This window comes from Triticum dicoccoides, chromosome 3A, assembly GCF_002162155.2.
Source record: "Triticum dicoccoides isolate Atlit2015 ecotype Zavitan chromosome 3A, WEW_v2.0, whole genome shotgun sequence".
Lineage (NCBI taxonomy): Eukaryota > Viridiplantae > Streptophyta > Magnoliopsida > Poales > Poaceae > Triticum > Triticum dicoccoides.
Window position 1 is genome coordinate 724111843 of NC_041384.1, and position 27130 is coordinate 724138972.

At 42.8% G+C, this 27130-nt stretch overlaps 1 protein-coding gene across 1 annotated transcript; it reads left to right on the plus strand.

Annotated features, from left to right (window-relative positions):
- Positions 1 to 26689, plus strand: LOC119273127 (putrescine hydroxycinnamoyltransferase 1-like). The gene is made up of 2 exons (XM_037554408.1): positions 1 to 169; positions 25110 to 26689. Exons 1-2 carry the CDS (start codon positions 1 to 3, stop codon positions 26555 to 26557), a joined length of 1617 nt encoding a protein of 538 aa, XP_037410305.1. The 3' UTR covers positions 26558 to 26689.
- The last annotated feature ends 441 nt before the right edge of the window (positions 26690 to 27130 follow it).

Here is a 27130-nt window from a genome sequence, read left to right on the forward strand (position 1 = left end):
ATGGCATGGCTTGATGGCGTTGACGACCGCCGCCTCCAGGTCATCTGGAATGGCATCGATGGCCGAGCCTACCGCGTCCGGCACACTCATCAGGTCGGGCTTGCCCAGGTGTTGCACACTGTTGAGGAGCTCGTCGGCGCTGCTGCCGGTCACCACTGCACGGCACCTGGTCGGTTGGGCCGTTGGGGCGCTACCGGTCACCTGCAATGCAGCTGGTCGATAGGGTATGCATATGATAGGTGGGCCCATGTAGTAAGTCACTGCAAAAATCAATCCTGGCTGGGATCGCACCTCTCCAATTACACCAAACAAGATTTTACTCATGTAGGGTTGGGATTGAGCGGGATCTTTAAATACAGAGTATCAACTTCAGGGATTTAAATGTGAGGATTTATTTATGTCAGCCTCTACAACGTCAAGGTTTATTTCAGACTTCACTCAGTTGAATAGGGACGCCGCGGACGCGTTCATGTAAGCCGATCGAGCACCACATTTGCCCCAACAAAGTGCGCTTTGGAGAACCTACGGGCCTTCGTTATATTAGAAATTGTTTCAGCACTGACCCGTCAATACTTACCGGCTGTAAGCCACCCATCATTGATTACTATACTCAGTGACCGGTCGTTGTAAGAGGTCACTAATAAGAACCTGAACGCTCGACTAGATTATCATCGAGGGACTTTTGTGTGATAGTTCAGTGATGGCTAGTTCAGACCACTTTCTTATGGCCAAAAGTCACTGATGGTCCAGTGTTAGCCCCTAGTCAGTATTATTATTTACGTTAACCATTTATAATCTTTTTTTACGTCCAACACTTTGAAAAAACATTAACAAATTTTGAGAACATTTTTAACTAAAAATTTGCAAAATAATGAAAAATTAAAGAAAAAGAAAATAAAAAGGGGAAATTAGAGCAAAAGCAGTCAGGAAACTTCCATAACGTTCCTAAAATAGGTCATAATGGTTCGCTCGATCGTTTTCATAATGCGCCGGACCATCTTCTATGCTAATGATGTCTGCCCACAAGCGGTTGCATGGCTTCCGCCCTGGCTAAGGCTGTTTAATTAGGTTACACACTATGCCGGAGGTTATTCCGGCAGTTCCCTTGGTAGGGTAACCCTTTGGGATGAGTAGATCAAAGAGGAAACATGAGACAAGATTTACCCAGAATCGGGTCCTGCTTACACTATTGGGAAAAATCTTATAAGTAGGCTGAATTTAGTGCTAGGCAAGGACACGTACCCCCCACTGCTATTTTCAAAAGTAGCAGTGGTGGATAAAAGAGGTTGCTGGTAATTGCTATGTGGACAACAGTGACAGGCAAAAACAACGACCTACCCCTTGTAAACTTCTAAAATTTAACAGTGAGATAAAAGCAGTGATTTTTCTTTTTAAATAATAATTTTCTTTTATGAAATCTCTTTAGCTTCGCCTCTCCTTCCCTTGGTCACAAATTAATTTAATTAATGAATTTTTAAAATATTGAGGAATTTGAGAAAATCACAAATTAAATTTTCTTATGAATTAAAAAAAATCATGGATTTAAAAATGATCACGGATTTGAAAAAAAGTTCATAGATTTACAAAATGTTCACAAAATCAAGAAAAGATTATCAATTCAAAAGATGTCTATGAATTCAAAGAATATTGACAGATTCGAACAAGTTCGCGGATTACATAAAAATCATGAAGAAAATAAAGAGAAAAATTTGTTCATGAATCCAAAATATATTTGAGCATTTTAATTTTTTTTCGCAAATTCTAAAAATATTCATAAATTTTAAAAAGTTTCATTAATTCTAAAATCATTTGTGAATTTAGAAAATTCCATGGATTTGAATAGTTCACAATTTTTTTAAAAAAATTATGGATTTGAAAATGAAAATGAACCGTTCATGGAAACTAGAGTTGCTGCAGTTTAATATTCCAAATTTAATTATACCCGGACTGAGGGCATCTCCAACGCCAATCCCCAAACTGAACACTACATTTGTCCGCAGAGAGGGGGGACCCGTCCATGGACATGCATGTAGGAGGCAACCATCCAAAGCTGTCTGCATATGTCTGGTTACATTTCAAACAAAATTTAACAAAAATGAACAAAACTTGAAGCAAACTAAAACAAACTAGGTGATATTCATTCATACTTGGATAATTTTTACAAAAATCGGATACTCCCTCTGGTCCTTTTTACTCTGCATATAAGAATTGTGTGAAGTCAAACTACTCAAAGTTTGACCATATTTATATGAAAAAATATTAAAATCTACCATGCTAAAGTTATACAATATGAAACTTTAAGTCATGATGCATAAACTGGTATTGATTTTACATTGTGAATGTTGATATTTTTTTCTATAAAGTTGGTCAAACTTTACGAGGCTTGACTTCAGACAAATCTTATATGTGAACTAAAAAGGACCGGATATGGCCCATTAGGCCCACTAGGCCCATTAACTTCCCGGAGGGTTCCGGTAGCCTCCCGGTACTCCGATAATTCCCCGAATTTCTTTGGAACCATTCCGATGTCCGTATATAACCTTCCAATATATCAATCTATACCTCTCGACCATATCGAGACTCCTCGTCATCTCCGTGATCTCATCCGGGACTCCGAACAAACTTCGGTCACCAAAACTCATAACTCATAATACAAATCGTCATCGAACGTTAAGCGTGCGGACCCTGCGGGTTCAAGAACTATGTACACACGACCGAGACACATCTCCGGTCAATAACCAATAGCGGAACCTGGATGCTCATATTGGTTCCTACATATTCTACGAAGACCTTTATCGGTCGAACCGCACAACAACATACGTCATTCCCCTTGTCATCGGTATGTTACTTGCCCGAGATTCGATCATCTGTATCATCATACCTAGTTCAATCTCATTACCGCAAGTCTCTTTACTCGTTCCATAATGCATGATCACGCAACTAACTCATTAGTCCCATCGCTTGCAAGGCTTATAGTGATGTGCATTACCGAGAGGGCCCAGAGATACCTCTCCGATACACGGAGTGACAAATCCTAATCTTGATCTATGCCAACTCAACAAACACCTTCGGAGACACCTGTAGAGCATCTTTATAATCACCCAGTTATGTTGTGACGTTTGATAGCACATAAGGTGTTCCCCCGGTATTTAGGAGTTGCATAATCTCATAGTCAGAGGAATATGTATAAGTCATGAAGAAAGCAATAGCAATAAAACTAAATGATTATAATGCTAAGCTAACGGATGGGTCTTGTCCATCACACCATTCTCTAATGATGTGATCCCGTTCATCAAATGACAACACATGTCTATGGTCAGGAAACATAACCATCTTTGATTAACGAACTAGTCTAGTAGAGGCATACTAGGGACACTCTATTTTGTCTATGTATTCACACACGTACTAAGTTTCCAGTTAATACAATTCTAGCATAAATAATAAACGTTTATCATGATATAAGGAAATATAAATAACAACTTTATTATTGCCTCTAGGGCATATTTCCTTCAGGAGGAGCGGTGGCCTTCCAGGGACCCGAGTGCCGGAGACCTCCCATGCTGAGGTCTGAGAAACGATTCACATGATTTCAAATAAGCAGAAACTGTTTGATCTGGTGAGTGTAGAAGATGATGAAAAATAAAAGAGAGCATATGAAAAAGGAACCCAAAGTTAAGCGACCTGTTGACATTTTGTTCTTGGCACGTAAGGAATCTCTCATATCCAAAACAAATACAAATAGTATGTTATCTTCTTTCATTCTTAGCAAAATGGTTGTTGCATTTTCCCATATAATCATGTCACATCATATTTAGTGACTTTAGTGAGTGTATGAAGTACAAAAACCGTGGTGTGCTTTCGACTCAACTTCAGTGAGTTCGAGTGTTTTTATCTCCTTTTCTCCTTCCTTTTGTTTTTACGGAGGCGTCAACTGGAGTACATGAGTAGATAAGAATATATTTTGTAGAGATAGTCATTTCTTTAGTTATGGGAGGGAAAATAGTGGATTAGTAGTAGGATTGCACTACTAGGGAAAAGCCTAGCGGTAGCACGGGTCTAAGGGCTATTAGTAGTGCGGGGCATCGCGCTACTGATATGGCACTACAAGTAACGTTTAGCAGTAGCGCTGTTTGACATGCTCTACTGCTATACCAACTTAGCAGTAGCGCTTTCCAAACCAGCGCTACTGCTAAGTGCTTTAGCAGTAGTGTTTTCCTGTCCAACGCTAAAGAGCACTACTACTACATTTTCTCATATATTTTTTTGTTGCGTATTTGCAGTGTTTTTGTACAGGTTTTATATAGTATTCTGATCATATCATAAACATGCAATATGCTCATCGTATCATACACATAATAGTCTCGTCATATCATCCAACACAAATCATGTCGTCGCATCATAATCACGATATAGCTATACAAGTTACATGACATGTCTCATCATCATCTCATACATAATGTAGTACTTCTTGAGGCGTCGGTTCGTATTCCTCTCTCGCACTAGCGTGAACCTAAACTAACTACTGGTTGTCGCTCGGAACCGGTACACCTAGGCCTGACACTCCGGCCACTCGTCGTTGATGTTTACTACAAAACCTTCTTCTTGTAGACGTTGTTGGGCCTCCAAGTGCAGAGATTTGTAGGATAGTAGCAAATTTCCCTCAAGTGGATGACCTAAGGTTTATCAATCCGTGGGAGGCGTAGGATGAAGATGGTCTCTTAAGCAACCCTGCAACCAAATAACAAAGAGTCTCTTGTGTCCCCAACACACCCAATATAATGGTAAATTGTATAGGTGCACTAGTTCGGCGAAGAGATGGTGATACAAGTGCAATATGGATAGTAGATAAATGTTTTTGTATTCTGAAAATATAAAAACAGCAAGGTAACTAATGATAAAAGTGAGCGTAAACGGTATTGCAATGCTAGGAAACAAGAACTAGGGTTCATACTTTCACTATTGCAAGTTCTCTCAACAATAATAACATAATTGGATCATATAACTATCCCTCAACATGCAACAAAGAGTCACTTCAAAGTCACTAATAGCGGAGAACAAACGAAGAGATTATTGTAGGGTACAAAACCACCTCAAAGTTATTCTTTCCGATCAATCCGTTGGGCTATTCCTATAAGTGTCATAAACAACCCTAGAGTTCGTAGTAAAATAACACCTTAAGACGCAAATCAACCAAAACCCTAATGTCACCTAGATACTCCAATGTCACCTCAAGTATCCGTGGGTATGATTATACGATATGCATCAGACAATCTCAGATTCATCTATTCAACCAACAGAAAGAACTTCAAAGAGTGCCCCAAAGTTTCTACCGGAGAGTCAAGACGAAAACGTGTGCCAACCCGTATGCATAAGTTCACGAGGTCACGGAACTCGCAAGTGGATCACCAAAACATACATCAAGTGGATCACGTGATATCCCATTGTCATCACAGATAAGCACATGCAAGACATACATCAAGTGTTCTCAAATCCTTAAAGACTCAATCCGAGAAGATAACTTGAAAGGGAAAATTCAATTCATCATAAGAGAGTAGAGGGGGAGAAACATCATAAGATCCAACTATAATAGCAAAGCTCATGATACATCAAGATCGTACCACCTCAAGAACACGAGAGAGAGAGAGAGAGAGAGAGAGATCAAACACATAACTAACGGTACATACCCTCAGCCCCGAGGGAGAACTACTCCCTCCTCGTCATGGAGAGCGTCGGGGTGATGAAGATGGCCATCGGAGAGGGATTCCCCCCTCAGGCAGGGTGCCGAAATGGGTCTAGATTGGTTTTTGGTGGTTACGGAGGCTTCTGGCGGCGGAACTCCCGATCTAGGTTTCTTTCTGGGAGTTTTGGGTTATATACGAGGTGTTGGAGTCGAGAACAAGGCAGGGGGGTCTCCGGGCTGTCCACGAGGCAGGGGGGCGCACCCACACCCTCGTGGGCACCCCGAGACTCTTCTGGCCCAATTCTTCTACTTGCTGGCCTTCTTCTGGTCCAAAAATAAGTTCCGTGAAGTTTCAGGTCAATTGGACTCCGTTTGTTTTTCCTTTTCTGTGATACTCAAAAACAACGAAAAAACAGAAACTGGCACTGGGCTCTAGGTTAATAGGTTAGTCCCAAAAATCATATAAAATAGCATATAAATGCATATGAAACATACAAGGTTGATAATATAATAGCATCAAAAATTATAGTTACGTTGGAGACGTATCAAGCATCCCCAAGCTTAATTCCTGCTCGTCCTCGAGTAGGTAAATGATAAAAACAGAATTTTTGATGTGGAATGCTTTCTAGCATGTTCTTCAATGTATTTTTCTCTATTGTTGCATGAATGTTCAGATCCGAAAGATTCAAAATAAAAGTTTATTGTTGACATAAAAATAGCAATACTCCAACTATGCTAATCAAGCAATTATGTCTTATCAAAATAACATAGCCAAAAAAAACTTATCCCTACAAAATCATATAGTTTGGCCATGCTTCATTTTTGTCACACAAAATGCTCTCATCATGCACAACCCCGATGACAAGCCAAGCAATTGTTTCATACTTAGCCTTTTCAAACTCTTTCAACTTTTACGCAATATATGAGCGCGAGCCATGGATATAGCACTATGGGTGGAATAGAATATGATGATTGATGTTGTGTGAGAAGACAAAAAGGGAGAAAGTCTCACATTGACGCGGCTAATCAATGGGTTATGGAGATGCCCACCGATTGATGTCAATGCAAGGAGTAGGGATTGCCATGCAACGGATGCACTAGAGCTATAAATATATGAAAGCTCATCAAAGAAACTAAGTGGGTGTGCATCCAACTTGCTTGCTCACGAAGACCTAAGGCATTTGAGGAAGCCCATCATTGGAATATACAAGCCAAGTTCTATAATGAAAAATTCCCACTAGTATATGAAAGTGACAAAATAAGAGACTCTCTATCATGAAGATCATGGTGCTACTTTGAAGCACAAGTGTGGAAAAAGGATAGTAACATTGTCCCTTCTCTCTTTTTTTCTCTTCTTTTTTTGTTTCAGACTTCTTTTCCTTTTTTTATGGCCTCTTTATTTATTTTTATTTTTTTATTTTTCGCCGGAGTTGTTGGAAATATGCTCTAGAGGCAATAATAAAATGGTTATTATTATATTTCTTTGTTCATGATAATTGTCTATTGTTCATGCTATAATTGTGTTATCCGAAAATCGTAATACATGTGTGAATACATAGACCGCAACACGTCCCTAGTGAACCTCTAGTTGACTAGCTCGTTGATCAAAAGATAGTCATGGTTTCCTGACTATGGACATTAGATGTCATTGATAACGGGATCACATCATTGGGAGAATGATGTGATGGACAAGACCCAATCCTAAGCATAGCTCAAAGATCGTGTAGTTCGTTTGCTGTAGCTTTTCCGAATGTCAAGTATCATTTCCTTAGACCATGAGATTGTGCAACTCCCGAATACCGTAGGAGTGCCTTGGGTGTGCCAAATGTCACAACGTAACTAGGTGACTATAAAGGTACATTACAGGTATCTCCGAAAGTGTCTGTTGGGTTGGCACGAATCAAGACTCGGATTTTTCACTCCGTATGACGGAGAGGTATCTCTGGGCCCACTCGGTAATGCATCATCATAATGAGATCAATGTGACAAAGTGGTTGATCACGGGATCATGCATTACGGCATGAGTAAAGTGACTTGCCGGTAACGAGATTGAACTAGGTATTGGGATACCGACGATCGAGTCTCGGGCAAGTAACGTACCGATTGACAAAGGGAATTGTATACGGATTGATTGAATCCTCGACATCGTGGTTCATCCGATGAGATCATCGTGAAGCATGTGGGAGCCAACATGGGTATCCAGATCCCGCTGTTGGTTATTGACCGGAGAGGCGTCTCGGTCATGTCTACATGTCTCCCGAACCCGTAGGGTCTACACACTTAAGGTTCAGTGACGCTAGGTTTGTGAGATATTAGCATATAGTAACCCGAAAGTTGTTCGGAGTCCCGGATGAGATCCCGGACGTCACGAGGAGTTCCAGAATGGTCCGGAGGTGAAGATTTATATATAGGAAGTCAAGTTTCGGCCATCGGGAAAGTTTCGGGGATAATCGGTATTGTACCGGGACCACCAGAAGGGTCCCGGGGGTCCACCGGGTGGGGCCACCTATCCCGGAGGGCCCCATGGGCTGAAGTGGGAGGGGAACCAGCCCCTAGTGGGCTGGTGCGCCCCCGTTGGGACTCCCCTGTGCCTAGGGTTGGAAACCCTAGGGGTGGGGGGCGCCACCCTTGCCTTGGGGGGCAAGGCACCCCTTGGCCGCCGCCCCCCTAGGAGATTGGATATCCTAGGGCCGCCCACCCTAGGCACCCTATATATAGTGGGGGGAGGGAGGGCAGCCGCACCCAAGCCCCTAGCCTCTCCCTCTCCCTCCCGTGACACTCCTCCGTCTCCCCGCGCTTGGCGCAGCCCTGCCGAGATCACCGTTGCTTCCACCACCACGCCGTCGTGTTGCTGGATCTTCATCAACCTCTCCTTCCCCCTTGCTGGATCAAGTTGGAGGAGACGTCTTCCCAACCGTACGTGTGTTGAACGCGGAGGTGCTGTCCGTTCGGCACTTGGTCATCAGTGATTTGGATCACGTCGAGTACGACTCCATCAACCCCGTTCTCTTGAATGCTTCCGCACGCGATATACAAGGGTATGTAGATGCACTCCTCTCTCCCTCGTTGCTATATGACTCCATAGATTGATCTTGGTGATGCGTAGAAAATTTTAAAATTCTGCTACGTTCCCCAACAGTGGCATCATGAGCTAGGTCTATGCGTAGTTACTATGCACGAGTAGAACACAAAGCAGTTGTGGGCGTCGATATTGTCAATTTGCTTGCCGATACTAGTCTTATCTTGATTCGGCGGCATCGTGGGATGAAGCGGCCCGGACCGACCTTACACGTACGCTTACGTGAGTCTGGTTCCACCGACTGACATGCACTAGTTGCATAAGGTGGCTGGCGGGTGTCTGTCTCTCCCACTTTAGTTGGATCGGATTCGATGAACAGGGTCCTTATGAAGGGTAAATAGAAATTGGCAATTCACGTTGTGGTTTTGGCGTAGGTAAGAAACGTTCTTGCTAGAAACCTATAGCAGCCACGTAAAAACTTGCAACAACAATTAGAGGACGTCTAACTTGTTTTTGCAGCAAGTGTTTTGTGATGTGATATGGCCAAAGGATGTGATGAATGATATATGTGATGTATGAGATGATCATGTTCTTGTAATAGGAATCACGACTTGCATGTCGATGAGTATGACAACCGGCAGGAACCATAGGAGTTGTCTTTATTTATTTATGACCTGCGTGTCAACATAAATGTCATGTAATTACTTTACTTTATTACTAAAGCGTTAGCCATAGTAGTAGAAGTAATAGATGACGAGACAACTTCAAGAAGACATGATGATGGAGATCATGATGATGGAGATCATGGTGTCATGCCGGTGACAACAATGATCATGGAGCCCCGAAGATGGAGATCAAAAGGAGCAAATGATATTGGCCATATCATGTCACTATTTGATTGCATGTGATGTTTATCATGTTTTACATCTTATTTGCTTAGAACGGTGGTAGCTTAAATAAGATGATCCCTCGTAATAATTTCAAGAAAGTATTCCCCCTAACTGTGCACCGTTGCGAAGGTTCGTTGTTTCGAAGCACCACATGATGATCGGGTGTGATAGATTCTAACATTCGAATACAATGGGTGTAAGCCAGATTTACACACGCAATACACTTAGGTTGACTTGATGAGCCTAGCATGTACAGACATGGCCTCGGAACACAGAAGACCGAAAGGTCGAGCATGAGTCGTATAGGAGATACGATCAACATGAAGATGTTCACCGATGTTGGCTAGTCCGTCTCACGTGATGATCGGACACGGCCTAGTTAACTCGGATCATGTTTCACTTAGATGACTGGAGGGATGTCTATCTGAGTGGGAGTTCATTGAGTAATTTGATTAGATGAACTTAATTATCATGAACTTAGTCTAAAATATTTACAATATGTCTTGTAGATCAAATGGCCCACGTTGTCCTCAACTTCAACGCGTTCCTAGAGAAAACCAAGCTGAAAGACGATGGCAGCAACTATACGGATTGGGTTCGGAACCCGAGGATCATCCTCATAGCTGCCAAGAAAGATTATGTCTTAGAAGCACCGCTAGGTGACGCACCTATCCCAGAAAACCAAGACGTTATGAACGCTTGGCAGTCACGTGCTGATGATTACTCCCTCGTTCAGTGCGGCATGCTTTACAGCTTAGAACCGGGGCTCCAAAAGCGGTTTGAGAGACACGGAGCATATGAGATGTTCGAATAGCTGAAAATGGTTTTTCAAGCTCAGTCTATGACAAGTTCTTCAGCTGTAAGATGGAGGAAAATAGTTCTGTCAGTGAACACATACTCAAAATGTCTAGGTTGCATAACCGCTTGACTCAGCTGGGAGTTAATCTCCCGGATGACGCGGTCATTGACATAATCCTTCAGTCGCTTCCACCAAGCTACAAGAGCTTTGTGATGAACTTCAATATGCAGGGGATGGAAAAGACCATTCCTGAGGTGTATTCAATGCTGAAATCAGCAGAGGTGGAAATCAAAAAGGAACATCAAGTGTTGATGGTGAATAAAACCACTAAGTTCAAGAAAGGCAAGGGTAAGAAGAACTTCAAGAAGGACGGCAAGGGAGTTGCCGCACCCGGTAAGCAAGCTGCCGGGAAGAAGCCAAAGAATGGACCCAAGCCCGAGACTGAGTGTTTTTATTGCAAGGGAAGTGGTCACTGGAAGCGGAACTGCCCCAAATACTTAGCGGACAAGAAGGCCGGCAACACTAAAGGTATATGTGATATACATGTAATTGATGTGTACCTTACCAGTACTCGTAGTAGCTCCTGGGTATTTGATACCGGTGCAGTTGCTCACATTTGTAACTCAAAGCAGGAGCTGTGGAATAAGCGGAGACTGGCGAAGGACGAGGTGACGATGCGCGTCGGGAATGGTTCCAAGGTCGATGTGATGGCCGTCGGCACGCTGCCTCTACATTTACCTACGGGATTAGTTTTAAACCTCAATAATTGTTATTTAGTGCCAGCTTTGAGCATGAACATTGTATCAGGATCTTGTTTAATTCGAGATGGCTACTCATTTAAATCCGAGAATAATGGTTGTTCTATTTATATGAGAGATATGTTTTATGGTCATGCTCCGATGGTGAATGGTTTATTCTTAATGAATCTCGAGCGTAGTGCTACACATATTCATAGTGTGAATACCAAAAGATGTAAGGTTGATAATGATAGTCCCACATACTTGTGGCACTGCCGCCTTGGTCACATAGGTATCAAACGCATGAAGAAGCTCCATGCAGATGGACTTTTAGAGTCTCTTGATTACGAATCATTTGACACGTGCAAACCATGCCTCATGGGTAAAATGACCAAGACTCCATTCTCAGAAACAATGGAGCGAGCAACCAACTTATTGGAAATCATACATACTGATGTGTGCGGTCCAATGAGTGTTGAGGCTTGCGGTGGCTATCGTTATGTTCTCACCCTCACTGATGACTTGAGTAGATATGGGTATGTCTACTTAATGAAACACAAGTCTGAGACCTTTGAAAAGTTCAAGGAATTTCAGAGTGAGGTTGAGAATCAACGTGACAAGAAAATCAAGTTCTTGCGATCAGATTGTGGGGGAGAATACTTGAGTCACGAATTTGGCACACACTTAAGAAAATGTGGAATAGTTTCACAACTCACGCCGCCTGGAACACCTCAGCGTAATGGTGTGCCCGAACGTCGTAATCGCACTCTATTGGATATGGTGCGATCTATGATGTCTCTTACCGATTTACCGCTGTCATTTTGGGGCTATGCTTTAGAGACCGCCGCATTCAATTTAAATAGGGCTCCATCGAAATCCGTTGAGATGACACCGTATGAATTATGGTTTGGGAAGAAACCTAAGCTGTCGTTTCTCAAAGTTTGGGGATGCGATGCTTATGTCAAGAAACTTCAACCTGAAAAGCTCGAACCCAAGTCAGAAAAATGCATCTTCATAGGATACCCTAAAGAAACTGTTGGGTATACCTTCTACCTCAGATCCGAAGGCAAGATCTTTGTTGCCAAGAATGGGTCCTTTCTAGAGAAAGAGTTTCTATCGAAAGAAATAAGTGGGAGGAAAGTAGAACTTGATGAAGTATTACCTCTTGAACCGGTAAGTGGCGCAGCTCAAGAAAATGTTCCTGAGATGCCTGCACCGACTAGAGAGGAAGTTAATGATGATGATCATGAAACTTTAGATCAAATTACTACTGAACTTCGTAGGTCCACGAGGACACGTTCCGCACCAGAGTGGTACGGTAACCCTGTCTTGGAAATCATGTTGTTAGACAACGGTGAAGCTTCGAACTATGAAGAAGCGATGGCGGGCCCAGATTCCGACAAATGGCTAGAAGCCATGAAATCCGAGATAGGATCCACGTATGAAAATGAAGTATGGACTTTGACTGACTTGCCCGAGGATCGGCGAGCCATAGAAAATAAATGGATCTTTAAGAAGAAGACAGACGCGGATGGTAATGTGACCATCTATAAAGCTCGGCTTGTCGCTAAGGGTTATCGACAAGTTCAAGGGGTTGACTACGATGAGACTTTCTCACCCGTAGCGAAGCTGAAGTCCGTCCGAATCATGTTAGCAATTGCCGCATTCTATGATTATGAGATATGGCAAATGGACGTCAAAACGGCATTCCTTAGTGGTTTGCTTAAGGAAGAATTGTATATGATGCAACCGGAAGGTTTTGTCGATCCTAAGAATGCTGACAAGGTGTGCAAGCTCCAACGCTCGTTTTATGGGCTGGTGCAAGCATCTCGGAGTTGGAACATTCGTTTTGATGAGATGATCAAAGCATTTGGGTTTACGCAGACTTATGGAGAAGTCTGCATTTACAAGAAAGTGAGTGGGAGCTCTGTAGCATTTCTCATATTGTATGTGGATGACATACTGTTGATGGGAAATGATATAGAATTCTTGGAAAGCATAAAGGCCTACTTGAACAAGTGTTTTTCAATGAAGGACCTTGGAGAAGCTGCTTATATATTAGGCATCAAGATCTATAGAGATAGATCGAGACGCCTCATTGGTCTTTCACAGAGTATGTACCTTGACAAGATATTGAAGAAGTTCAAAATGGATTAGTCAAAGAAGGGGTTCTTGCCTGTATTGTAAGGTACGAGATTGAGCACGGCTCAATGCCCGACCATGACAGAAGATAGAGAAAAGATGAGTGTCGTCCCCTATGCCTCGGCCATAGGGTCTATCATGTATGCTATGCTGTGTACCAGACCTGATGTAAACCTTGCTGTAAGTTTGGTAGGAAGGTACCAAAGTAATCCCGGCATGGAACACTGGACAGCGGTCAAGAATATCCTAAAGTACCTGAAAAGGACTAAGGACATGTTTCTCGTGTATGGAGGTGACGAAGAGCTCGTCGTAAAGGGTTACGTCGATGCTAGCTTCGACACAGATCTGGATGACTCTAAGTCACAAACCGGATACATGTATATTTTGAATGGTGGGGTAGTAAGCTGGTGCAGTTGCAAGCAAAGCGTTGTGGCGGGATCTACATGTGAAGCAGAGTACATGGCAGCCTCGGAGGCAGCACAAGAAGCAGTCTGGGTGAAGGAGTTCATTACCGACCTAGGAGTCATACCTAATGCGTCGGGCCTGATGACTCTCTTCTGTGACAACACTGGAGCTATTGCCCTTGCCAAGGAGCCCGGGTTTCACAGGAAGACCAGGCATATCAAGCGTCGCTTCAACTCCATCCGTGAAAGTGTTCAAAATGGAGACATAGAGATTTGTAAAGTACATACGGACCTGAATGTGGCAGATCTGTTGACTAAACCTCTCCCTAGAGCAAAACATGATCAACACCAGAACTGCATGGGTGTTCGATTCATCACAATGTAACTAGAATATTGACTCTAGTGCAAGTGGGAGACTGTTGGAAATATGCCCTAGAGGCAATAATAAATTGGTTATTATTATATTTCTTTGTTCATGATAATTGTCTATTGTTCATGCTATAATTGTGTTATCCGGAAATCGTAATACATGTATGAATACATAGACCACAACACGTTCCTAGTGAGCCTCTAGTTGACTAGCTCGTTGATCAAAAGATAGTCATGGTTTCCTGACTATGGACATTGGATGTCATTGATAACGGGATCACATCATTAGGAGAATGATGTGATGGACAAGACCCTATCCTAAGCATAGCTCAAAGATCGTGTAGTTCGTTTGCTGTAGCTTTTCCGAATGTCAAGTATCATTTCCTTAGACCATGAGATTGTGCAACTCCCGGATACCGTAGGAGTGCCTTGGGTGTGCCAAACGTCACAACCTAACTGGGTGACTATTGGGTTGGCATGAAAGTGTCTGTTGGGTTGGCACGAATCAAGACTCGGATTTGTCACTCCGTATGACGGAGAGGTATCTCTGGGCCCACTTGGTAATGCATCATCATAATGAGATCAATGTGACAAAGTGGTTGATCACGGGATCATGCATTACGGCATGAGTAAAGTGACTTGCCGGTAACGAGATTGAACTAGGTATTGGGATACCGACGATCGAGTCTCGGGCAAGTAACGTACCGATTGACAAAGGGAATTGTATACGGATTGATTGAATCCTCGACATCGTGGTTCATCCGATGAGATCATCATGAAGCATGTGGGAGCCAACATGGGTATCCAGATCCCGCTGTTGGTTATTGACCGGAGAGGCGTCTCGGTCATGTCTGCATGTCTCCCGAACCCGTAGGGTCTACACACTTAAGATTCAGTGACGCTAGGGTTGTTGAGATATTAGCATACGGTAACCTGAAAGTTGTTCGGAGTCCCGGATGAGATCCCGGACGTCACGAGGAGTTCCGGAATGGTCCTGAGGTGAAGATTTATATATAGGAAGTCAAGTTTCGGCCATCGGGAAAGTTTCGGGGGTAATCGGTATTGTACCGGGACCACCGGAAGGGTTCGGGGGTCCACCGGGTGGGGCCACCTATCCCGGAGGGCCCCATGGGCTGAAGTGGGAGGGGAACCAGCCCCTAGTGGGCTGGTGCACCCCCTTGGGCCTCCCCCTGCGCCTAGGGTTGGAAACCCTAGGGGTGAGGGGCGCCACCCTTGCCTTGGGGGGCAAGGCACCCCTTGGCCGCCGCCCCCCAGGAGATTGGATCTCCTAGGGCCGGCGCCCCCCTAGGCAACCTATATATAGTAGGGGGGGGGAGGGAGGGCAGCCGCACCCAAGCCCCTAGCCTCTCCCTCTCCCTCCGGTGACACTTCTCCGTCTCCCTGCGCTTGGTGAAGCCCTGTCGAGATCACCGTTGCTTCCACCACCACACCGTCGTGCTGCTGGATCTTCATCAACCTCTCCTTCCCCCTTGCTGGATTAAGTTGGAGGAGACGTCTTCCTAACCGTACGTGTGTTGAACGCGGAGGTGCCGTCCGTTCGGCACTTGGTCATCGGTGATTTGGATCACGTCGAGTACGACTCCATCAACCCTGTTCTCTTGAACGCTTCCGCGCGCGATCTACAAGGGTATGTAGATGCACTCCTCTCTCCCTCGTTGCTAGATGACTCCATAGATTGATCTTGGTGATGCATAGAAAATTTTAAAATTCTTCTACGTTCCCCAACAGGAGTCTCATCCTGACTTGTGGGGGAATCATAGTCTCCATCATCCTTTCCTCACATGGGACAATGCTCTAATGATGATCATCACACTTTTATTTACTTACAACTCAATAATTACAACTCGATACTTAGAACAAAATATGACTCTATGTGAATGCCTTCGGCGATGTACCGGGATTGCGATGAATCAAGAGTGACATGTATGAAAAATTAAGCATGGTGGCTTTGCCACAAATACGATGTCAACTACATGATCATGCAAAGCAATATGACAATGATGATGTGTGTTATAATAAATGGAACAGTGGAAAGTTACATGGCAATATATCTTAGAATGGCTATGGAAATGCCATAATAGGTAGGTATGCTGGCTGTTTTGAGGAAGATATAAGGAGGCTTATGTGTGATAGAGCGTATCATATCACGGGGTTTGGATGCACCAGCGAAGTTTGCACCAACTCTCAAGGTGAGAAAGGGCAATGTACCGAAGAGGCTAGCAATGATGGAAGGGTGAGAGTGTGTATAATCCATGGACTCAACATTATTCATAAAGAACTCACATACTTATTGCAAAAATCTACAAGTCATCAAAACCAAGCACTACGCGCATGCTCCTAGGGGGATAGATTGGTAGGAAAAGACCATCGCTCGTCCCCGACTGCCACTCATAAGGAAAGCACTCAAAGAAGACCCCATGCTTTAAATTTGTCACACAACGTTTACCATACGTGCATGCTATGAGACTTGCCAACTTCAACACAAGTATTCATCAATTTCACAATTACTCAACTAGCACACCTCTAATATTACCACCTTTATATCTCAAAACAACTATCAAGCATCCAACTTCTCTTAGCATTTAAAATTTATAACCAAAGTAAATTACCATGCTGTTCTAAAGGACTCTCAAAATGATATAAGTGAAGCATGAGAGATCAATTATTTCTATAAAATAGAACCACCGCTGTGCTCTAAAAGATATAAGCGAAGCATTAGAGCAAATGATAAACTACTCCGAAAGATATAAGTGAAGATCAATGAGTAGTCGAATAATTATGCAACTATGTGAAGACTCTCTAACATTTAATAATTTCAGATCTTGGTATTTTATTCAAACAGCAAGCAAAACAAAATAAAATAAAATGACGCTCCAAGCAAAACACATATCATGTGGTGAATAAAAATATAGCTTCAAGTAAAGTTATCGATGAACGAAGATGAAAGAGGGGATGCCTTCCAGGGCATCCCCGAGCTTAGGCTCTTGGTTGTCCTTGAATATTACCTTGGGGTGCCTTGGGCATCCCCAAGCTTAGGCTCTTGCCACTCCTTATTCCATAGTCCATCGAATCTTTACCCAAAATTGGAAAACTTCACAACACAAAACTTAACAGAAAACTCGTAAGCTCCGTTAGTATAATAAAATGAATCACCACTTAGGTACTGTTGTGAACTCATTCTAAATTCATATTGGTGTAATATCTACTGTATTCCAACTCATATATGGTTCATACCCTCCGATACTACTCATAGATTCATCAAAATAAGCAAACAACACATAGAAAACAGAATCTGTCAAAAACAGAACAGTCTGTAGTAATCTGGATCAAACGTATACTTATGGAACCCCAAAAATTAGAAAATAAATTGCTGGACGTGATAAATTTATCTATTAATCATCTGAAAAAAGAATCAACTAATTAGCACTCTCCAGTAAAACATAGCAGCAAATCTCATGAGCGCTAAAGTTTCTGTTTTTACAACAAGATCGCAAAGACTTTTCCCAAGTGTTCCCAAAGGTTCTACTTGGCACGAACACTAATTAAAACATAAAAAATAAATCATAACAGAGGCTAGATAAATTATTTATTACTAAACAGTAACAAAAATCAAGGAACAAAAATAAAAATTGGGTTGCCTCCCAACAAGTGCTATCGTTTAACGTCCCTAGCTAGGCATGATGATTTCAATGATGCTCACATAAAAAATAAGAATTGTAACATAAAGAGAGCATCATGAAGAATATGACTAGCACATTTAAGTCTAACCCACTTCCTATGCATAGGGATTTTGTGAGCAAACAACTTGTGGGAACCATAATCAACTAGCATAGGAGGGCAAAACAAGCATAACTTCAAAACTTTAAGCACATAGAGAGGGAACTTGATATTATTGCAATTCCTACAAGCATACGTTCCTCCCTCATAGTAATTTTCAGTAGCATCATGAATGAATTCAACAATATAACCAGCACATAAAGCAATCTTTTCATGATCTACAAGCATAGAAAATTTACTACTCTCCACATAAGCAAAATTATTCTCATTCAGAATAGTGGGAGTATCATAAGAAACTCGAATACTACAAATTGTTTCCATATTAAAAGAGTAATGTTCGAGAAAAGGGTGATCATAATCATGACAAGTTTTATAAATATAATCATCACTACTTTTTATAGCATAAGTGTCATCACAATAATCATCATAGGTTGCAACTTTGTTCTCATCATAACCAATTGAAACCTCTTTCAAGATAGTGGAATCATTACTAAATAAAGTCATGACCTCTCCAAATCCACTTTCATAATTATCACAATAAGATTCAACATCCTCCAAAATAGTGGTATCACTACTTCCTAAAGTTGACACTCTTCCAAACCCACTTTCATCAATATAATCATCATAAGTAGGAGGCATGCTATCATCGTAATAAATTTGCATATCAAAACTTGTGAGACTACAAATATCATCTTCATTAAACATAGCATCCCCAAGCTTGGGACTAACATTAATTGCAGCAAATTCATTTTCAAACATGTCATTCTCATCAAACATAGCATCCCCAAACTTGGGCCTTTTCATATGATAAGCATAATCACTCTCATCATTAATAGTATGGATAGCACCAATAGTATAACAATTATCATCATCACAATGGGTAATAGGAGCAACATCATTTGGTAGGATTACCTTATTACCTTTGCTTCTCCGTCTTTTATTTTTCTTCTTCACATCATGTGTGGGTTTAATCCTCTTTTTGGAGCTCGTTATTAATGAGATTGGTTGAATAGAAGGCTCCTCCTCGTTACCTGATTCATCATAAGAAATAGTAGGAGGATATTGGGAAGTCGCTTCCCTTTCATTAGTATTCTCTTCATCATCTATTTGTTTTCTTGTCTTTATGTAATTGGCAATATAAGGATTTTCAATGCAATTCACCGCACAATACACATAAATTTCCTCTAGATCAAAATCAAGAACTTTATCAAGGGAAAATTCTGGAATATCCTTAGTTATACATTTCATTTCTTCATAACCCAGAAGCAAACTAAGTTCATTATGGTGCTCAAGGGAAATCAAGTCATCACAATTTTTGGACATGATTCGATCATGAAACAATTTTCATTGAATATTTAAATGATCACGTTCATTGCAAAGTTCACAAGGATGGAAAAGAAATTTTAAATCTTCAGCACAAGCATCTAGCCTTTCTTGCAACCATTTAGTTTCTAAATACTTATGCCTCTTGCAAAATCTATCTTCCTTATTTGGTGTGTAGTTGCAAACTCTATGCACTCCATAAAAATTGACATGCTTATATGAGATATTTTCATCATGACTAGTGCAATCATCATTAGTACTATGGATATTCAAAGAGTTCATACTAACAACATTGCAATCATGCTCAACATTCAAAGATTTAGTGCCAAACATTTTAATGCATTCTTCTTCTAGCATTTTGGCACAATTATCGGAATCCTTATTTTCACGAAAGATATTAAAAAGATGAAGGATATGAGGTACCCTCAATTCCATTTTTAGTTTTCTTTTATAGAATAAACTAGTGATAAAATAAGAAACAAAAAGATTCGATTGCAAGATCTAAAGATATACCTTCAAGCACTCACCTCCCCGGCCACGACGCCAGAAAAGATCTTGATGTCTAATACACAACCTTCTTCTTGTAGACGTTGTTGGGCCTCCAAGTGCAGAGGTTTGTAGGACAGTAGCAAATTTCCCTCAAGTGGATAACCTATGGTTTACCAATCCGTTGGAGGCGTAGGATGAAGATGGTCTCTCTCAAGCAACCCTGCAACCAAATAACAAAGAGTCTCTTGTGTCCCCAACACACCCAATACAATGGTAAATTGTATAGGTGCACTAGTTCGGCGAAGAGATGGTGATACAAGTGCAATATGGATAGTAGATAAAGGTTTTTGTATTCCGAAAATATAAAAACAGCAAGGTAACTAATGATAAAAGTGAGCGTAAACGGTATTGCAATGCTAGGAAACAAGGCCTAGGGTTCATACTTTCACTAGTGCAAGTTCTCTCAACAATAATAACATAATTGGATCATATAACATTCTCTCAACATGCAACAAAGAGTCACTCCAAAGTCACTAATAGTGAAGAACAAACGAAGAGATTATTGTAGGGTATGAAAGCACCTCAAAGTTATTCTTTCCGATCAATCCGTTGGGCTATTCCTATAAGTGTCACAAACAGCCCTAGAGTTCGTAGTAAAATATCACCTTAAGACGCAAATCAACCAAAACCCTAATGGTATCTAGATACTCCAATGTCACCTCAAGTATCCGTGGGTATGATTATACGATATGCATCACACAATCCCATATTCATCTATTCAACCAACATAAAGAACTTCAAAGAGTGCCCCAAAGTTTCTACCGGAGAGTCAAGACGAAAACGTGTGCCAACCCCTATGCATAAGTTCACGAGGTCACGGAACTCGCAAGTTGATCACCAAAACATACATCAAGTGGATCACGTGATATCCCATTGTCACCACAGATAAGCACATGCAAGACATACATCAAGTGTTCTCAAATCCTTAAAGACTCAATCCGAGAAGATAACTTCAAAGGGAAAACTCAATTCATCACAAGAGAGCAGAGGGGGAGAAACATCATAAGATCTAACTATAATAGCAAAGCTCGCGATACATCAAGATTGTACCACCTCAAGAACACAAGAGAGAGAGAGAGATCAAACACATAGCTACTGGTACATACCCTCAGCCTCGACGGAGAACTACTCCCTCCTCGTCATGGAGAGCGTCGGGATGATGAAGATGGCCATCGGAGAGGGATTCCCCCCTCCGGCAGGGTGTTGGAACGGGTCTAGATTGGTTTTCGGTGGCTACAGAGGCTTCTGGGGGCGGAACTCCCAATCTAGGTTTCTTTCTGAAAGTTTTGGGTTATATAAGAGGTGTTGGAGTCGGGAACAAGGCAGGGGGGGTCTCCGGGCTGTCCACGAGGCAGGGGGCGCGCCCGGGGGAGTGGGCGCCCCCCACCCTCGTGGGCAGCCCGAGACTCTTATGGCCCAATTCTTCTACTTCCTGGCCTTCTTCTGGTCCAAAAATAAGTTCTGTGAAGTTTCAGGTCAATTGGACTCCATTTGGTTTTCCTTTTCTGCGATACTCAAAAACAACGAAAAAACAGAAACTGGCACTGGGCTCTAGGTTAATAGGTTAGTCCCAAAAATCATATAAAATAGCATATAAATGCATATAAAACATCCAAGGTTGATAATATAATAGCATCAAAAATTATAGATACGTTGGAGACGTATCAGTCGTATACTCCTGGCGTGGCACTTCTTTGCCATCGACGATCTATGCACCTGCATCGTCACATGAGTCGATGATATGCAACATATATGTGCAACTACTAAGTAGCAGTAGCGCTCTGTTGTAACCAGTGCTACTGCTATTTTTTTGTGAATAAGGTTTTTCCTAGTAGTATTGCGTCTTAGGTTTTCCGTTAGGGGATGACCATGTCTTATGCGGCTGTGGCTTCTATTTTTATAGTTGGTAAACAAATGTGGGCCTAGCTTGGAGCAATGTTTTTCACAATTGAGTAAAATTTCAAATTATATGGGTCGATGTACAATGTAGTAACTCGGTACCACAAGATTAACAACTCCTACTTTTTACTAACGGAAAATTCCAAGGGAGCCCATCTCTAGTTAGTATAGAGGTATAGATATTACACAATGTCTATTACTAATGTTCCTGAGGATGCAATGCATAAGTTCTTAGTTTTTTTTGCACTGAACTTAAGCATAAGTTATATTCTGTTTTGCAAAAATTAAGACACTAGCAAATTTCTAACTAAAATGAGTATAACACATATGTATACCTAGCTCAAATAAATTTGAATTTGAAATACATTTAAAAGTTTTGAGCGGTAACCGCTTGATATATTTTGGTAACCACGGTATTTTTTTTGGGATTTGGTAGCCAATACCTTGCATGGGATGTGGTGGGGTGGCCTTGGGGGTGGCGCTGCACCACGTACCCATCGATGCTATAAGCGCAGACCACTTCATATACACCTAAATTTATGTTTTATTTTGCCATTGCCATTGCCATTTTTACAATTTTTATTTGCCACGGCAAATTTTACTTTATTTCCATGGCAATTCTACCCTTCATATACATGGGAATTTTACTTGGCCATGGCATATTAACTTCACATCCACGGCAAATTTTACTTTTCATTGCTTCATTGGAAGTTCTGCTTTTATGCACCATGGTAAATTAACTTTATGAAGTACGACAATTAATTTTCATCGCTTATGAGAAGTTTTGTTTTTTATAAACCATGGCAAATTTCACTAAACAATCCATGCTATCTTCTTTTGTTCTCCATGACGACAATTTTCTTTTCCTTTATTTTTTGGACCATGACAATTTTTTCATAGCTTGGTAAAGAACAACTAGTTTTGCCATGGCAAAACTAGTTTGTAACTAGAACATGGCAAATTTATTACATATACCATGGAAAATTTAGTATTTGACCATGGCAAATTTAGTTAATGGATCACGATACATTTAATAATTGACCATGGCAAATTTAGTTTATGGATCATGGAAAATTTTGTTATTGACCATGGTAAATTTAGTAACTGACCATGGCAAAAAAATGACTGATCATAAAAAATATTATGCCATGTTAATTACCATGTTTTTTTCATGTCATTTTTTGAATTTTTGTTTTGTTTCACAAAGAAAACCATCTAGTTTTGCCATAGATATTTGTGTTATTAGTTCAAAAATGGCATAGGCTTTGAAATATGTTTGCCTGGATCAAACAAGGTAGAGGTGGTAGGTCCGGTGTGGCCTGGCATATCATTGTTTCTGCCAGGTTATCTTTTTCCGAAATCACTAATTAAGGAGTACTCGTTGCAAAGAACACTTCACTTTCCCAGGTCGTGCCAAGTGGCGCACATGCAGCACGCCACTTGTCGCAACCTGGGAGTTTTCCCTTTTTTCGTAGATCCGTTTATTGAAAACGTTTTATCTCTTAAACCGTGCGTCCAAATCTCGAACCGTTTTCACCATTGGATTCCTCGCGTCGAGATCTTCAAAACTAGATCCCATGTTGATAGGTTTTGACGAACTTTTTTTTCACGAAAAAACGGGCAAAAAAACCGAACCAGGAGCACGGTTATTTTCCCTTTCCGAAAGAGGCACGCCCGTGCCTCTCGCGAAATCACAACCGTGCCTCTCGTGGAAGCAAAACCGTGACTCTCGTGGAAGGAAAAAAACAGAAAACGTGTTTTTTTTCGTTTTCGAGAGGGACGACCGTGACTCTCGCGAAAACACAACCGTGCCTCTCGCGGAAGCAAAACCGTGACTCTCGTGAAAAAGAAAACAAAAAAGCGTATTTTTTCCCTTTCCGAGAGGCACGGCCGTGACTTTCGCGTAAGCACAACCATGCCTCTCGCGGAAGCAAAACCGTGACTTTCACAAAAGAAAAAAAAACAGAAAACGCGTTTTGTTTTTCCCTTTCCGAGACGCACGGCCGTGACTCTCGCAAAAGCACAACCGTGCCTCTCGCGAAAGAAAAACCGTGACCCTCGCAAAAGAAAAAAAACAAAAAATACGTTTTTTTTCGTTTCCAAAAGGCACGGCCATGACTCTCGATAAAGCACAACCGTGCCTCTCACGGAAGAAAAACCGTGACTTTTGCGAAAGGAAAAAAAGAAAACACGTTTTTTCGCGCAAATTTTTATTTTTATTTTTTTTGATCGAAAAGCTAAGAAAGACCGGGGGAAAACCAAAACATCGAAAAAACCCGGGTAAAAACCGTTTAAAAAGCCGAAAACGCGTGTGGAAAAATAAAAAAACCAAATCCGAAGGAAGCGTCCAGAGCGCGACACGTGGCGAATGGCTGAGAGCGCACCAAGTGGCGCTGATCGTTGCGAGGCTCCCGAAGGAGCGCTCGTTAACTAGTTGCTCCCATCTTTTTCTTTTCTTTTTTCTCATTGATTTTTGGTTTTTGGACTTCTTTCCGTGCAACAGTAGGCAACTGGGTTGTGCCTGGCTTTTTTTTTCTTATTTGGGCTAACTGCTCCTGTGCTAGATGGGCCAGCAGGAAATCGTTCGACCTGGGATGCTTTCCATATCCAACGAAATCGTTCGATCCGTCCCCATGTGCTGGCGTGAAAATGCTAGACCTACATACTGTTGCTACGCAACCTATGTAAACTTCCTTTCCCTCCGACTAAACATTCCCCTTCAGGTGGACCCCAGCCTTCTCTAATGTCCAATTAAAACCTGCCAAATCATCCCATACGTAAGTTGTGTAACAACTCCTTCGTAGATGTAGCATTGCTCGTGCTGGTGAACGTCTTCATTTGGTCCGGGGAGCTCCCAGATCAAATGTTTGGGAGATACAGAAAGGTGTAACAGCTCCTGGGTGCCTAGGCACCCTTTATGAACAGTAAATTAAAAAAAAATTAATAAAATCTGAAACTTTACAACGCTGAAGATGGTCAAACTTTGTAGGTTCTTGAAAGTTTTCATGTCAAAATATCATGTAGAGAAAGATGTACAAACGAGTTTCAGATTTAAGTCTAAAAGTACTCGAAACTTTAAGCACTAAAATCTTTTTTCGCGTTAGAACTCCTCGAATGGTTTTTTGGAATAAAAACTTGCAAGCACCTACAAAGTTCGATCATCTTTTATGTTGCAAAGTTTCAAAAAAAAATAAAAAATAAACTACTTTTTTTATTTTACCGTTCATAGAGGGTGCCTAGGCACCTTGGGGCTGAAAACCCACTATCTTGGGAGATATTAGGGTCCCATTAATATTTTAAGGGTCTGTCTAGAACACTACTAAATGTGATATAGTTATGTCACAACTAAGCTATTGTCCACTTTGTTTGTGGTCTATTTTTTTCCTTTTCTTTTTTGTTTCTTGTTGCTGCATTATATATTTGTGGGAAGTCGGATGTGATATCCTTAAAAAACATCTAGATGTGAATTAGACAAACTGATATTTTAAACATAATTTCAGTACAGGCTATTATTTTGTTCGGTCGTAAGGCTATAAAAGGGGAGTGTGAGAGCAAGAGTAGTCGACCCGTGTCTCTTCCTCTTGTAAGTTCCTCAGTTCTCACACAACCAGCTGAGCTCAGCAGAAGGAAAATGGGTGTGGTGGATCAACAGGAGGTGGAGGTGGTGGAGTCGTGCATGGTGAAGCCGAGCGAGGAGACGCCTAGCCATGGACTCTGGCTCTCCCAACTCGACCTCAAAATGGTCAACAGAGGCCACACGCCGAACGTATACTTCTACAGTCCGGACTCCGGCGACGTCGACAACTTCTTCGACGTGGCCAGGCTGAAGGCGGCGATGGCCAAGGCTCTCGTGCCCTTCTACCCTCTCGCCGGCCGTCTGGGCGCGGACGGCGACGGCCGGCCAGAGATCGACTGTGCCGGCCAGGGCGTGCTCTTCGTCGTCGCTCGGTCGGACCTCACCGTCGACGGCTTCGTGGACTTCCAGCCGTCGCCGGAACTAAGGAGGCTCTTTGTTCCCCGCGTGGAGGACTCGCCGTCCATCATGTGCGCCATCCAGGTGACCTTCATGGGATGCGGCGGGGTGGCCTTGGGGACGGCGCTGCACCACGTAGCCATCGACGCCGTAAGCGCAGTCCACTTCTTCCAGACGTGGTCCGGCTTCTGCAGGGACGGCGACGCGGCGGCGGCGGTGCTGGAGCTCCCATGCCACGACCGCACCCTCCTCTGTGCGCGCTCCCCACCCGTCGTCCACCCCGACGCCCTCACTGTGTTCTCCTGTCCGAAGCTGAGCCTAGCAGTATCTGCCGAGCCGTCGGGGGCCGTGGTCAACAAGATCTTCGTCCTCTCCAAGGACCAGGTCGCCGCACTCAAGCGTGCCTGCACCAGCGGCGGCGACGGCGGCCGCGTGAGCACGTTCTGCGCCGTGAGCGCCCAAGTGTGGAGGTCATTCTGCACCGCCGGCCGGCTACCGACGGACGCCACGACACGCCTCACCTTCCCGGCCAACATCCGGGGCGCCCTGCGGCCGCCGCTCCCGGCCCGCTACTTCGGGAACGGGATCATCGTCCTGGGCGCCGCTTGCAAGGTGCGGGACATCGAGTCGGAGGAGCTGGGCTCCGTCGCCCACCGTATCAGCGGCGCCGTCCGCAGGATGGATGACGAGCTGGTGCGTTCGGCGATCGACTACCTGGAGATACACGGCAGCAAGCAGCCCCCGAGCAGCATGCCGGAGACGGAGCTGAGGGTGGTGAGCTGGCTGGGCATGCCGGTATACGACACGGATTTCGGGTGGGGGAAGCCCCTGGTGATGCACCGCGCCGTGCAGCAGCGCGCCGGGATGGTCTACCTCATGGACGGCGTCAGCGGGAGCGGCGGCGTGCGCATCCTCGTGTCTACGGAGGCTGCGATTCTAAACGACTTTCAGCACCTGCTATATGCCAACTTCTAGTTCTCTATGCTTTCAGAACCCTTCGGTATCACATGTCTGTATGTTTCCTATGCTTCCCCAAGCCTTGCTCAATGCCAACTTCTGGATTTAATTTTGTTTTTCATATTGATCGATGTAATTTTTATTATGTTTCGGATGCTTCATGCTTCTTGTGATGAAGTTTTATAATAAATATTTGTTTTTTCTATACAGAAGTTATAACTCCTCTTCATGAAGTTTTTTTTAACACAATACAATAGCAGATCCTCACATACACGCTCCTTATGAAGGCATGCACGCACACCATACTTCTATGAGCAAGTACGAGATACAGAGTCGGTACAACATCTTGGGGTTTCTGCCACCAGTCGGCGGCATCGCGGATCAGCCTCGTCTCCTGTAGCCTTAAGGCCATAGGGGCGCAGTGGATCCCGACCCGTTGGCGGGAGGGCTCCGTTTTTATATGTTTCTTTGAGTTTTGCTAGGGTTTGTATCATGCTCAGGAAAACAAGATGGCTACGGCTCCCTGATGATGGAATAAGGTTCTGCCGATTAGCCCTCGTCCCGGTGGTGCGTCTAGCATCGTCAGAAGGC

Bases quoted from the DNA above. Each gene is read 5' to 3' on its own strand.
- LOC119273127 (XM_037554408.1), top strand. From the start codon at position 1: ATGGCATGGCTTGATGGCGTTGACGACCGCCGCCTCCAGGTCATCTGG. The intron at 170-25,109 runs GTCGGTTGGGCC...ACATAATTTCAG, and splicing joins TCACCACTGCACGGCACCTG to TACAGGCTATTATTTTGTTC.